At 42.2% G+C, this 15,420-nt stretch overlaps 1 protein-coding gene across 1 annotated transcript in view; it reads left to right on the top strand.

The window, feature by feature from the left end:
- The first annotated feature begins 581 nt into the window (after positions 1-581).
- TNFRSF17 (TNF receptor superfamily member 17) overlaps positions 582-15,420 on the top strand; it is a 267,339-nt gene continuing 252,500 nt past the window's right edge. Inside the window, exon 1 of the mRNA XM_077450001.1 lies at positions 582-729. Within this exon, the coding sequence (XP_077306127.1) occupies positions 618-729 (112 nt within the window). The 5' untranslated portion in view covers positions 582-617. The remainder of the gene's footprint in view (positions 730-15,420) is intronic.

Genomic DNA, 15,420 nt, shown 5'->3' with positions numbered 1-15,420 from the left:
AATGTGCTATGTCGATTACGAACGCTAGTTTTACCTGACTGAGCACTTCTGTCTCAGAATTTATTCTGAGCATGCGTGGCACTTTGTCCATCGGACTAGGCTACAGACAATCGGAATTGACGTGCATCGGATCATGTTGTCAGAAAATTTTAGATCCAGCTCTCAAACTTTGTTGGTTGGACATTCCGACGGAAAAGTCTGATGGAGCCCACACACGGTACGATTATCCGACAACGTGGCCCGATCGGACATTTTCCTTTGGAAATTCCAACCGTGTATACAAGGGCTAAGATTTAAAGATATCATTTATAGTCAAACTATTAAAAATGCGTGAAGGAATATAACAACATAAGGAATAGTAACAATATTGTACATTAGCCCTGTTTTTTTTTTATCATTAACAAAAACTCACAAGATAAGCTTTGGATCACTAGGATATTTCTCTATGACACACCAGAAATACATACTAAAAATGCATCTGAAAACAATGAAACAAGACTCTGCAGTGGGTAGTGAACAGCCTTCATACTAACCTGTAATTTGCATACTCAGTGACTTGAAATTCTCTCAACTGAACAACTGTATGATTCTGCTGAGTGCTGTGAATAGGATCACAAATGGCCACACGTTGTGACCCAAATGAATACTTTGATTCTTTGCTGTTGTCTTGTAAGCCCTGTCACCTTCGCTGCCCAAAAATACCACAGGAATGTAAGAACCCTTGTCCAGGTAAGTTAGCATTCAGATTTTTTTCTATATTGAACAGGAGCTTGAATGTAACTCATTGTTAGATGTGTTTCAAGCTGGGTACACACTATAAGAAAATTGGACGAAAAATCTCATATCGTTCAACTTTCATAGCGTGTACACAATTTTCAACATCCGATTCGGACTTTCCGAAAATTTCTGATGGGACAAACCCCAACATTTTTCTCGTACTTTAACAGACCTAGCGATTTTTGTATAATGTGTACTGTTTTGGGACAAGAAAAGTCAGATATGAAAGACTGCTCAAGATCAGAAACAATAAACAACCATAATCTACATTGTTTCAATGTCAAATAAAAAAAAGCCTTTGTCTTTTCGAGAATTTTCATACAATTAGTACCATCCTTGGGTTCAACTTGCAGTGAAACATCAAGGAAATCTGGATGATTGTTCACTCGATTTTTTCAGTGTGTAACCAGCCTTAGTCTCAAGGTAAATGTGTGCAATAATAGTTATACAGTCTAATCTAAACAAGACTGTTTTGAGAGCCAGGTGGTCCTTAGACAAAAGGATTGTTAGTGAACCTATTTTTGTAAATCCATGAGGTATTATTATCTTAGAACTGTGTATTTAAATGCTAAAGATCAATACATAATTTTAAGTAATGCTTTGTAAAATGTACTGTTTCTGAGCTGAAAGCATTTTGGGAGATCACCTCTCAAAGATCGTAACGTTTCAGAGTCGTTAGCAAAGCTGGACATATTATGGTAAACTGCCCCCCCCCCCCCATGCAATTTCACTCTCCATCGGCTCTGAGACATACAGTAAATAGCAGCTAGACTTAAAATCAGTTTACTGTATCAGATCAGGCAGCAAATGCAATTGGTTGCCAGAGGTTACAGCATAACATTACTGCTTACTGACTGGTTGCTTAAGGTTACAGCACACATTACGGCTCACTGATTAGTTGCTAGATGTTACAGCAAATGGTTTCTGCTTGTTGATTGGTTACTAAAGATTACTGTACAGTATTATTGCTCATTGATTGGTTGCTAGAGGTTACAGCACATCATCTCTTCACTGCAGGGGGGGCATGATATACATACAAATGCCTCCTTTATTTACATATCAATGCCACCGGCCGCTGCTATTTACATATGCATGCTGGTTATTTACATGTAAACACAGGGTCTGCAGGTGAGTCATCTGTACACAACAATAAGGCAGAGGTGGGCAGCATAGTACCAGCACTTCACACTGAGATATTGGGACAGAGCACAGGACTAAAACTTCAAAGGACAAGGGAATTTAAACTGGGATAGTTGGCAAGTATGAGGCAGCTGTCCTTTTTGCCCTGCCTTAAAGACGGCCCTGCATGGTCCAGCTGTTAAAATTTATTTTTTGAAAGAGCTTTCCATAAAATCCATAGAATCATGCACCTAGATTGCTCAAGAAGAGATTGGGGAGAGTAAGACTAAATTTTTTTACCTAGCCTGATTAGCAGAAAGATCCAAATAATATAGAATTATCATTATCATTACCATTATTGCAGTGAGTACCTTAATAGGAACTATAATAGTTTTTTATTTTAGTGTTATTTTTATATATGTTTTCAGTTAAAGGAGAAGTACAACCAAAGCTTGTTTGGCTGTACTTCTGTGGATCACAGGAGTGCAGTTCGTACTGCACTCCTGAGACCTGTCGGCTGATGTCACAGAGCTGGCCCTAGCTGGGGAAAGATTGCGACCATATGGTCAGGATCGACTCACATGCCTGGACTTGCAGCAAGCCACAGAGTCTGAGCCAGCTGCTCCTGACTCGTCCACAGCACAGAGCTCCAATGCGCACAGGGCGCAGAGCAGACAGTGACTGACAGTGAGCAGAGGCTGAGGGAGCACTGAGAAGTGATCAGCTGTGGGTTTTTTTCAAATTTTATTTCCAGTTTACAACAATACTCAAAACACATAACATTCCCACCAACCAACCCCAACAAACAACAAAAAACAAGAAAAACAAGAAAAAAAATTAAAAAATGTTTGTGCCTTCCATATTATACCTTGACTGTTACTAAAAACATTTTATCACATCAAACTCAATGATTACATTCTCCCTATGAAAGGTTATTGAACCATTATATATAATCTGATCAGATTGCTACACCTTAACAACATTATATGTATGTATATATATATATATATATATATATATATATATATATATATATATACATACAATTGTCCCTATCCAAAGATCTATCTCATTGTTAGCTTTCCTCAACATCTTTATTATGTTCACCAGATTATTAAGTTAGAAACTAACCACAAGGACCAATTTTCTAAAACTTTTTTTAGGGCTTCTCATATGTTTATATGCCAATTCCTCCCATTTTAGATTAAGATTAATCACTTCGGACCATTGCGCTATTGTTGGTGGAGAGTTTGATATCCATTTTTGTAATATGAGTTTACAGGCTATATACATAGATCTTAACCACATCACATGCATTTTGGCTTGGGAGAGTGTCTTCCAGTACAATCCCTAGCAATGCTATTTTTGGGTTAGACTGTAACTCTGTAGAACATAGGGTATTTAAAGTATCAAATACACACTCCCTGTAGCGATGCAATTTGGGGCATTGCCACAGCATATTTATAAGTGTACCTGTATCATTAGTACACCTTGGGCAAACTGATGTAGATGCTTTATCCAAGAATGTAACTTTAACCACTTTAGGACCGAGCTTCTTTTTTACACTTGTCTACAAGTTAAAATCATTTTTTTTTTTTGCTAGAAAATTGCATAGAACCCCCAAACATTATATATTTTTTTTCCTAACACCCTTGAGAATAAAATGGTGGGCATTGCAATACTTTCTGTCACTCCATATTTGTGCAGTGGTCTTACAAGCGCACTTTTTTTGGAAAAAATACACTTTTTTTAATTAAAAAAGTAAGTCAACAGTAAAGTTAGTTTTTTTTATATTGTGAAAGATAATGTTACACAGACTAAATTGATCCCCAACATGTTGCACTTCAAAATTTCGCCTGCTATCTACTGCCATAACCCTGGTATTTAGCATCAAAGTATCGACGCATGGGTACAACGATTTGCGTCAAGTGGTTAAGGGGGTATAGTAGGATCTATGAATAATAAATAGCTGGGTCAGACACGGGGAGGAGGCTAAGGATACTCTGAATAAATTCTTCAAAGTTTGCTCCCACTCCTTATCACTAAGAGTCTCTAAATCCCTATGCCATCGTCCAAGACTACCATCTTTTTTTCTAGTTCCAGCTGTTCTTTGTGGGGAAGAGTATACAGTATATCCCCAATAACTCAGTTTAGAGTGTCTTTTAGTTACTGCAATGGCTAAGATTAACCAGTTGACAACTGGGCACTTTATCTCCCCTCGTTACCAGACCAATTTTCAGCTTTCAGTGCTCTCACACTTTGAAGGACAATTACTCAGTCATGTAATACAGTACCCAAATGATTTTGTTGTCCTTTTTTTCATACAAATATAGCTTTCTTTTGGTGGTATTTGATCACCTCTGGGTTTTTTATTGTTTGCGCTATAAATTAAAAAAGAATGAAAAGTTTGAAAAAAACACATTTTTCTCAGTTTCTGTGATAAAATTTTGCAAATTATAAATTTTTCTTCATAAATTATGGCCACAATTTATACTGCTATATATCTTTAGTAAAAAATAACCCAAATTAGTGGATATTATTTGGTCTTTGTGAAAGTTAGAGTCTACAATCTGTGGTGCAAATCATAAAAAACTTATCACACCTGAAGTACTGATGGCTTATGTCATTTCTTGTGACCCGAACAAGCTAGGAAAGTACAAATACCCCCCAAATTACCCCTTTTTTTAAAGCAGACATTCCAAGGTATTTAGTAAGATGCATAGTGAGGTTTTTGATGTTGTCATTTTTTACCACAATTCTTTGCAAAAAGAAGATTTTTTTCCCACAAAATTGTCATTGTAATAGGTTATTTCTCTCACATGGCATGTGTATACCACAAATGACACCCCAAACCACATTTCACTGCTCCTCCTGAGCATTACGATACCACATGTGTGGGAATTTTCACAGCCTGGTCACATAGAGAAGCCCAACATTCAGGGAGCACCATCACGTGTTCGAGGAGCATAAATTACACATCTAACTTCTTGACTACCTATTACACTTTTGAAGGCCCTGGAGCACCAGGACAATGACACGTGACACTGATATGTGGCACTGATGACAGATGGCACTAATACGTAGCACTGATGACACGTAACACTGATGACAGATGGAACTGCTACGTGGCACTGATTACACATGGCACTGATAAGAGATGGCACGTGACACTGACAGTTGCCACTGATTACAGATGGCACTGATACATGGCACTGATGACACGTGACACTGATGACAGATGGTACTAAAAGGTGGCACTGATGACAGATGACACTAATACGTGGCACTGATGACACGTGACACTGATAACAGATGGCACATGACACTGACAGTTGCCACTGATACATGGCACTGATGACACGGGACACTAATGACAGATGGCACTAATAGGTGGCACTGATGACATGTGACACTGATGACAGATGGCACTAATATGTGGCACTGATGACAGATGTCACTGATAGGTGGCCCTGACAGATGACACTAAGAGGTCGCACTGAAGACACGTGACACTGATGACAGTTGGCACTTATACATGGCACTGATGACAGATGGCACTTATACGTTGCACTGATGACAGATGACACTTATACGTGGCACTGGGGACAGATGGCACTGAAACGTGGCACTGGGGACAGATGGCACTGACATGTGCTGTAGGCACTTTATTTTCCCTTTTTTTTTACGCACAAGCTGTTCTTTTTTTTTACTTACTCGTTTGCTCTCCTTCCTCATACGCTGTCTCTGTGTGAGGAGGGAGAGCCGTCAATGAGAGATGATCTCATATGTTTACATATGAGATCATCTCTCATTGGACACTGCTATCGAGTGCTAAATTGCCGCTGTGATTAGCCATTTAGCACGATCTGTGATTGGCTGTGTCCAAGGGACATGGCCAACACAGAACTTTCCCAATACGCACCCCCCCGTAGGCACGTATTGGGGAAGTAAACAGGAGAACGTCCGTCTTTCGACTATAGCACGGACGCCTAGTGGTTAAAGATGGAATATATTTTAGTAGAAAAGTCGTGGCCTGACTGCAGAGCATGCCGTAATTGGAAATATTGAAAAAAAATGTATTAGGCCGCGTACACACGCGCGGACTGTTCGCCCAACTTTGTCCGCTGAACAGTGTTTGGGCGGACAGTCCGCTCGTGTGTGGGCTTTCAGCGGACAGTTTCAGCGGACAGTTTGACGAACAAGGTTTTACGGAATTTCCGAAAAACTGTCCGCTGAAACCTTGTTTCAGCGAACAGTCCGCTCGTGTGTAGGCTTGTTCGTCAAACTAAGTTCCGCGCATGCTCAGAAAGGATTTACACGCCGAAAGTTATAATGCAGTGTATAGGACGTCGTATTTTTCGTCCCGTCGTACGTGCTGTTCACGTCATCGCGCACGGTTTCAGCAAACTGTTCGTCCGTCGTGTGTGGCCATGTCCGTCCATGCTAATTTTGAGCGGACTGTTTGCCGAAACTGTTTGACGGACAAAGTTGGGCGAACAGTCCGCGCGTGTGTACGCGGCCTTAGACAGATATATCTCTGCCAGTTTATCAAATGGTTGTAAAACCTCATTACCAAAAGTTGATACCGACTCTTTTCCATAAATCAAAATCTTCAAGTTTTGCTACCTCAGGTATTTGCATATTTTGCCATATGGGCATATATTGGGTATATCCCTCATGAAGAATTTCTTGTTGAACCGTAGTCCAAATTTTATTAATTAATCGCTTGCCTACCAGGCACAAACACCCCCTTCCTGCCCAATCCATTTTTCAGCTTTCAGCGCTGTCGCACTTTGAATGACAATTGTGCGGTCATGCTACACTGTACCCAAACACATTTTGTATCATTTTCTTCACACAAATAGAGCTTTCTTTTGGTGGTATTTAATCACTGCTGTTTTTTTTTAAAAAACATTTTTTTTTAACTTTCTATCTGTCAGTCAATTTTGTAACTAATTAATTTTTCACCTTCACTGATGTGCACTGATGAGGTGGCACCAATGGACACTGATAGGCTGAACTGGTGATCATTGATGAGGTGGCACTTATGGGCACTGATGAGGTGGCACTAATATGCGGAACTTATAGGCAATGATAGGTGGCTCTGATATGTGGCACTGATGAGCACTGATAGGCGGCACTGATGGGCACTGTTAGGTGGCACTGATGGGCACTAATAGGCGGCACTGGTGGGCAATGATAGGTGGCAGTGGAGGGCACTGATAGATGGCACTGGTAGGCACGGATAGGCAGCATGGATAGGCGGTACAGATGGGCACTGAGAGGCGACACTGATGGGCATTGGTGGACAGCAGTGATGGGCATTGATGGGCAGCACTGATAGGCAGCACTAATTGCCAGCACTGACTGGGATGCTAATGGGCACTGATTTGTGGCACTTGTGGGCAGTGTGGGCACTGACTGCTGCCACTGGTGGGCTCTGATCACTGGCATTGGTGCGCACTGTATGCTGGCAATGGTGGGCACTGCATTTTTACACTTTATTTATATATTGTATTTAGGGCACTGATGATCAGTGCCCTGATTACTTCCCTAGCTGTCCCCTGTGAGGAGATGCCACTGATCGGCTCTCCTCTCCTCACACTCTGTCAGTGTGAAGCGAGGAGCGCCGATTACCGGCATCTCCGTGTTTACATGTGACTGGCTGTGATTGGACACAGCTGATCACATGGTTAAAGAGCCGTGGATGCTCACTGCATTGTGCACCCCCGTGGGCACGTGGGAGCAGCCGTTCCATGTCGCCATCGTATGACGGCAGCCCAGAACAAGAGCTGTACCGCCCCACCGTCATTTGACGGTGGGCGGGCAGCAAGCAGTTAAATGAAATGTGGGAAAACAACCTTTAACCACTTAACAACCGCCCATTCCCGATTAACGGCTTCAGGGCGGTTGTTTAACTCTAGGAGGCCGTTAATTAACGGCCTCCCAGAATTCTGCTCTCGCGCGCCCCCTGGGGCGCGCACACGAGAGCATCCGTGACCGCTGGGTCCAGTGGACCCGGCGCATCACGAATCACGGTAAACGGCCGCTCATCGCGGCCGTTTACCACGTGATCGCTCCGTCAAATGACGGAGTGATCACTTGTAAACAAGCCGGCGTCATGTTATGACGCCGGTTCCTCCCTCGCCTCTCTGTACCGATCGGTACAGCGGAGGGGGAAGAGATCGGTGTCAGCAGCGATGTGGGCTGCATCTGCAGTGCCCACATCGCTGCTCACCGAAAATTAACCCCTCAATTCCCTGCAAATACTCTGCATTACTCTGCAATTCCCTGCAAATACTCTGCATTACTCTGCAATTCCCTGCAAATACTCTGCATTACTCTGCAATTCCCTGCAAATACTCTGCATTACTCTGAAATTCCCTGCAAATACTCTGCATTACTCTGCAATTCCCTGCAAATACTCTGCATTACTCTGCAATTCCCTGCAAATACTCTGCATTACTCTGCAATTCCCTGCAAATACTCTGCAATGCCCTGCAACACTCTGCAATGCCCTGCAACACTCTGCATTGCCCTGCAACACTCTGCATTGCCCTGCAACACTCTGCATTGCCCTGCAACACTCCGCATTGCCCTGCAACACTCCGCAATGCCCTGCAACACTCCGCAATGCCCTGCAACACTCCGCAATGCCCTGCAACACTCCGCAACACTCCGCAACGCTCTGCAATACCCTGCAACACTCTGCAACACTCTGCAACTCCCGCCAATACCCTGCAACACTCTGCAATGCTCTGCAACCCCCGCCGATACCCTGCAACACTCTGCAATGCTCTGCAACCCCCGCCGATACCCTGCAACACTCTGCAATGCTCTGCAACCCCCGCCGATACCCTGCAACACTCTGCAATGCTCTGCAACCCCCGCCGATACCCTGCAACACTCTGCAATGCTCTGCAACACCCGCCAATACCCTGCAACACTCTGCAATGCTCTGCAACACCCGCCAATACCCTGCAATGCTCTGCAACGCAGTACTCTGCAACACCATGCTCTGAGATACCCAGCCATAGTCGGTGATACCCTGCAATACCCAGCCATAGACATCTCCCGCCGCCCTCCGCCCTCCGGTGCTTCTACCGAATCGCTAATACGATCAAAGCCAGAATCTTTTTTTTTTTTCAGGCTTCCCAGCTTAGAGGTGAGATGTGGGTCTTATTGACCCCATATCTCACTGTAAAGAGGACCTGTCATGCCATATTCCTATTACAAGGGATGTTTACATTCCTTGTAATAGGAATAAAAGTGATCAAAAAAATAATTTTTGGGGAAAAAAATGTCAAACTAAAATAAATAAAGTAAAATGAACAATAAAAAAAAATGTTTTTTTAAAAGCGCCCCTGTCCCCATGTGCTCGCATGCAGAAGCGAACGCATGCGTAAGTCCCGCCCACATATGAAAACGGTGTTCAAACCACACATGTGAGGTATCGCTGCGAACGTTAGAGCGAGAGAAATAATTCTAGCCCTAGACCTCCTCTGTAACTCAAAACATATAACCAGTAAAAAAAATGTAAATCGTCGCCTATGGGGATTTTTAAGTAGCGACGTTTGCCGCCATTCCACGAGCGTGTGCAATTTTGAAGAGTGACATATTAGGTATCTATTTACTCAGCGTAACTTCATCTTTCACATTATGCAAAAATTGGGCTAACTTTACTGTGTTTTTTTTTTTTTAAGCACAAAACAGTTTTTTTTCCAAAAAAAGGCATTCGAAAAATTACTGCGCAAATACCGTGCGAGATAAAAAGTTGCAAAGACCACCATTGTATTCTCCAGGGTGTTTGCTAAAAAAACATATATAATGTTTTGGAGTTCTATGTAATTTTCTAGCAAATAAATGATGATTTTTACATGTAGGAGAGAAATGTCAGAATTGTCCTGGGTGCTCCAGAACACCTGATGGCGCTCCATGCATGTTGGGCCTCTGTATGTGGCCACGCTGTGTAAAAGTCTCACACATGTGGTATCACCATACTCGGGAGTAATAGCAGAATGTGTTTTGGGGTGTAATTTGTGGTATGCATATGCTGTGTGTGAGAAATAACCTGATAATATGACAATTTTGTGAAAAAAAAAAAAAGTAAAAAGAATCTTGATTTTGCAAAGAATTGTGGGAAAAAATGACAACTTCAAAAAACTCATCATGCCTCTTACTAAATACCTTGGAATGTCTTCTTTCCAAAAAGGGGTCATTTGGGGGGTATTTGTACTTTTCTGGCATGTTGGGGTCTCAAGAATTGAAATAGGCCGTCAGTACTTCAGGTGTGATCAATTTTCAGATATTGGCACCATAGCTTGTGGACTCTATAACTTTCACAAAGACCAAATAATATCCACCAATTTGTACTTATTTTTACCAAAGATATGTAGTAGTATAAATTTTGGCCAAAATTTATGAAGAAAAAATTACTAATCTGCTAAATTTTCTAACAGAAACAAAGAAAAATTCGTTTTTTTACAGAATTTTCGGTATTTTTTCTTTTATAGCACAAAAAATAAAAAACCCAGCGGTGATTAAATACCACCAAAAGAAAGCTCTATTTGTGTGAAAAAAAGGACAAAAATTTCATATAGGTCCAGTGTTGCATGACTGAGTAATTGTCATTCAAAATGCGAGAGCACCGAAAGCTGAAAATTGGTCTGGTTATTAAGGGTGTTTAAGTGCCCAGTGGTCAAGTGGTTAATATAAAAGTGATTAGTTACTATTAGCTGCACTGGTGGATCTAATTGGCAGAGAAAATATAATTTGCTGTATAGGGTGCTCTCAATTTATGTCATTCCAGCCATATAATTGCTAAAGTTGTGATACCAGATAATACAGTCTGGCATTGGGAACAGCTAAAACTTCTTCATCCTTAGGCCGCGTACACACGGGCGGATTGTCTGCCCAACTAAGTTCGGCAGACAATCCGACAGACAGTCCGTTCAAAATTAGCATGAACGGACTTGACCACACACGATGAGCAGACAGTCCGCTGAAAGCGTGCGTGATGACGTGTACAGCACGTACGACGGGACTAGAAAAACTACGTCCTATACACTGCAATGCAACCTTCGGCCGTGTAAACCCTTTCTGAGCATGCGCCATACTTAGTCCGTCCAACTTGCCTACACACGAGCGGACTGTCCGCTGAAACCAAGTTTGGACGGACAAAACCAAGTTTGAACGGACTGTCTTACGGAAATTCCGTAAGACTTTGTTCGTCAGACTGTCCGCTGAAAAAGTCCGCTGAAGCCCACACACGAGCGGATTGTCCGCTGAAACACTGTTCAGTGGACTAAGTTGGGCAGACAGTCCGCCCGTGTGTACACGGCCTTAGGCAACTGTAGAGCAACTGCAGAGTTCCTAATCTAATCCAAGAGTGTTTGTATCTCCAAATAAGCTCCCTAAACAAAGTATCTATTTGTCTAAAAAATTTTGGAGGCAACCATACAGGACAATTATGTAAAAAGTAGTTGTGGCATTCAAACCACCAGACTACTGTTAAAGTTAACTTACTCCAAATTTCCCCCACTTGTTTAAAGTGCTTGAGTAGGAGAACTAAATTCCTCTCTACATATGTGCTCACTTGTGATGTAACTTGGATGCCTAGATATTTAAATTTAGAGACTACAGTTATTTGAGATGCTGTTATTGGCAGATGAGTCACCAAGGGGACCACAAGTAAAATAACTGACTTATCCCAGTTTTTTTGTAAATCATGAAAAAGAGCCATATGTGTTAATCAAAGACATCACTGCTACTAAGGAAGACGATGTGTCTCCCAAAAATAGAAGCGTGTCATCAGCATATAGGGCAATCTTGTCCTCACCTAAGGGTCTACAGAACCCTATAATATTTAATGATTGACGGATACCAGCAACCAAAGTTTCAAGATCCAGGGTAAAAAGTAAAGGTGATAACGGACATCCCTGTCTTGTTCCTCGTTGTAAAGAAAGAGGGGCTGATACATGTCCATTTACCTGAACTCGCGCCACCGGTGCAGAATAAAGGAGTTGTATCCAATTTATAAACTGGAGTCCATATCCAAACATCTCTAAGCAGTGCCATATATACATAACTTGTAAAACAGTGTAAATTTGCTGTTCCTTCAAAATAACTGACACAGCCATTAACGTCTAAACTGCTGGCAACAAAAGTTAGTACACCCCTAAGTGAAAATGTCCAAATTGGGCCCAATTAGCCATTTTCCTTCCCCGATGTCTTGTGAATTGTTAGGGTTACAAGGTCTCAGGTGTGAATGGGGAGCAGGTGTGTTAAATTTGGTGTTATCGCTCTCACTGTCTCATACTGGTCACTGGAAGTTCAACATGGCACTTCATGGCAAAGAAATTCTGAAAAAAAGAATTGTTGCTCTACATAAAGATGACCTAGGCTATAAGAAGATTGCCAAGACCCTGACACTGAGCTGCAGCACGGTGGCCAAGACCATACAGCAGTTTAACAGAACAGGCTTGCCATGGTCGACCAAAGAGGTTGAGTGAATGTGCTCAGCGTCATATCCAGAGGTTGTCTTTTGGAAATAGAAGTATGAGTGCTGCCAGCATTGCTGCAGAGATTGAAGGGGTGGGGGGTCAGCCTCTCAGTGCTCAGACCATACACCGCACACTGCATCAAATTGGACTGCATGGTTGTCATCCCAGAAGAAAGCCTCTACCAAAGACGATGCACAAGAAAGCCCGTAAACCATTTTCTGAAGACAAGCAGAATAAGGTGATGGATTACTGGAACCATGTCCTGTGGATTTATGAGACCAAGTGCCAGAATCACTTAGTGCTCCTGTTCTTCATTTCAGCATCCAGGGTTTTGGCTATGGCACTCTTTGTCTGTCTACCTGCAGGCTTATTAATGTGATCAGTCTCTAGGTAGAAACCAAGCTTGTTATAATCCAGCTCAAACCCCACTTGGATGTTTGTAATAGAGTGATACGGGTGTTGTTGCTGATCAAGCTCCCTGTCTGTTTGCCCTGCTTTGCTAGTTTGGATTTCCCTGTGTATGACTTTGGAATGGATTATTGAACTACTATCTGAACTCAGCCTGCCTTTTACCTGAACTGTCATAGAACCACGCTATCTTTCTGCTAACCGCAAGTATCTATTTGCTTTGCTCAGTTACCATCTGCACTGGCATGGTGGTCAGGCACTATAGCATTGTGTATAAGTCCTGGGGCGACCGAGTATCAGTAGGCCTGCTTGCCTTATGGGGAAGGGGGATACTATAGGTGAAGAACACAGTAGCCAGCTATGGTGTCTGACCACCTGTGTTGACATAGATGTGACACCAAGATAAACTTATTTGGTTCAAATGGTTTCAAGCGTGTGTGGTGGCAACCAGGTGAGGAGTACAAAGACAAATGAGTCTTGCCTACATTCAAGCATGGTGGTGGGAGTGTCATGGTCTGGGGCTGTATGAGTGCTGGTGGCACTGGGGAGCTACAGTTTGTTGAGGGAACCATGAATAACAACATGTACTGTGACATACTGAAGCAGAGCATGATCCCCCCCCTTCGGAAGCTGGGCCGCAGGGCAATATTTCTACATAACGACACCAAACACGCCTCCAAGATGACCACTGCCTTGTTAAAAAAGCTGAGGGTAGAGGTGATGGACTGGCCAAGCATGTCTCCAGACCTAAACCATATGGAGCATCTGTGGGGCATCCACAAGGTGGAGGAGAGCAAGGTCTCTAACATCCACCAGCTCCATGATGTCGTCATGGAGTTGTGGAAGAGGACTCCAGTGGCAACCTGTGAAGCACTGGTGAACTCCATGCCCAAGAGGGTTAAGGCAGTTGAAAAAGCTAAAGCCTCTATTGGTATGAGTTGCATGAAAAGTTGGTAAAGTGTACCATTATTCATTTGAAAGGGAAAAAGGACTGGGGAATCGAGGAGAGAGTTTGGTGAAGGACTATCTCGGTATAACTTAAACAACATAGACTAAAAATTTTGATAAAAAGTACAGTTTTTTTATTAATACAAAAAGCTTAAAAACATAAGAACTCCAAGTGCCTACTGGGGGGGGGGAGGGGGGTCGGAAGGGAGATGAAAAAAAAGTAGATGGGAGAGGAAGAATCTGGGAGCTTGGGAGAGAAACGTGTTTTCCGAATATCAATTTGCTATCTTGAATTCATTCTGTGTTGGTATAGATTTATAGACCATCTATTTTTGGTTTGGACAGGCCCATTGGAAATTCTGAGAAAGTTTATTCAACCATTCAATATTAACAATCTGAATTTACACTTTCATTTTTAATGTCGATGATAAACTGATCCGTTTCTGGATCTTATGGTCATCAAAAACCCAGCTGGAACTATCGGTACCAATCTATACCGCAAACCTACAGTTGGCAACACTCTGCTGCATGCCTTTAGTGCGCACCCTAGACCCCTTTGCGCAGTATCTGCGCTTATGCAGAAATTGCGCAAGAGAGGAAGATTTCCACACACAGACTGCTCTGCTGCGTGGCCGATTGTTACTTAGAAAAAATTGGGGGAAAACACTGCGCTGAGGCCAAAAACTGAGAGTCAGCAGCTAACACCCAAACAAACAAAGTTTAGTGAAAATAAGAGAAAATTGGTGTAGCGCTAGTGAATCGATTAGTGAAAAACTCTAAAGCTGTATATTAAAGGGGTGATAATTAAACCAATACTAAAAAACACATGTGACAGAATGTGCAAAAATGAAAAATATAAAACAAAAATAAATTAAATTAATAATTCACTAAATATGTGGATACAATATATAAATGCGCACAGATCTTGATGGGTATCAGCAGCTGAAATATAAATCCCAGCAAACAGTCCACGTATGTTAGGTAGGGAAAAGTGTCAATGTTGGTCTTCCCAGCAATGGAATCAAGCGACCACACAATTCAATTCAACCTGGAACAACGACTTGTCTGGAGTGAATTAAAGAGAATTAAATACTCTTACCGGAGGAATTGGACACATCTGTCATATGACAGTGGGTCAAATGCGCTTGAAATCCTAGGTGGTATCAATCAGGTGTTATGCGTTGTTGGCAGGTCCCCGTTAGTCACCGCACTGTCTCCGGATTTCACGGTTCACTGGGACTCCTGATATGAGTGGCTGGATCATACGTCTCCAGGATGAACAAGGTCCAACTATTCACATTGGGGTGCCATCCAAAGTATGGTAGATCATATAAAAAAAGGGGTTCAAAAAGAAGAAGGGCTCCAAATGGTGCAGGTCAGACGGTAACCAATAGGTTTATTAAAAAAGTAATAAAAACCATGACATAATGGCAATAAGTGATCACAAATTAAAATCGAACATAAGAAAAGCAATGTGGGGTACAAAATGTGAGCCCGGCGCGTTTCGACAGCAAAAGGTCTTCAACAGGGGCGCCCCTGATTGATTACAGATATTCTCCTGATAAAGTGGTAAAATGCCACAAAACATGTTGAGAACAATGATATCTATGGGAATCCATGATATCCTGATCCTCTTTAATAGAGGACATGAATGCTGGTGATTATA

This window comes from Lithobates pipiens, unplaced genomic scaffold (assembly GCF_037356315.1).
Source record: "Lithobates pipiens isolate NorthernLeopardFrog02 unplaced genomic scaffold, aLitPip1_a1.2 Scaffold_22, whole genome shotgun sequence".
Taxonomy (NCBI): Eukaryota; Metazoa; Chordata; class Amphibia; order Anura; family Ranidae; genus Lithobates; species Lithobates pipiens.
Note: the sequence above shows the minus strand (reverse complement) of the source record. Positions and strands in the feature narration are given on the sequence as shown.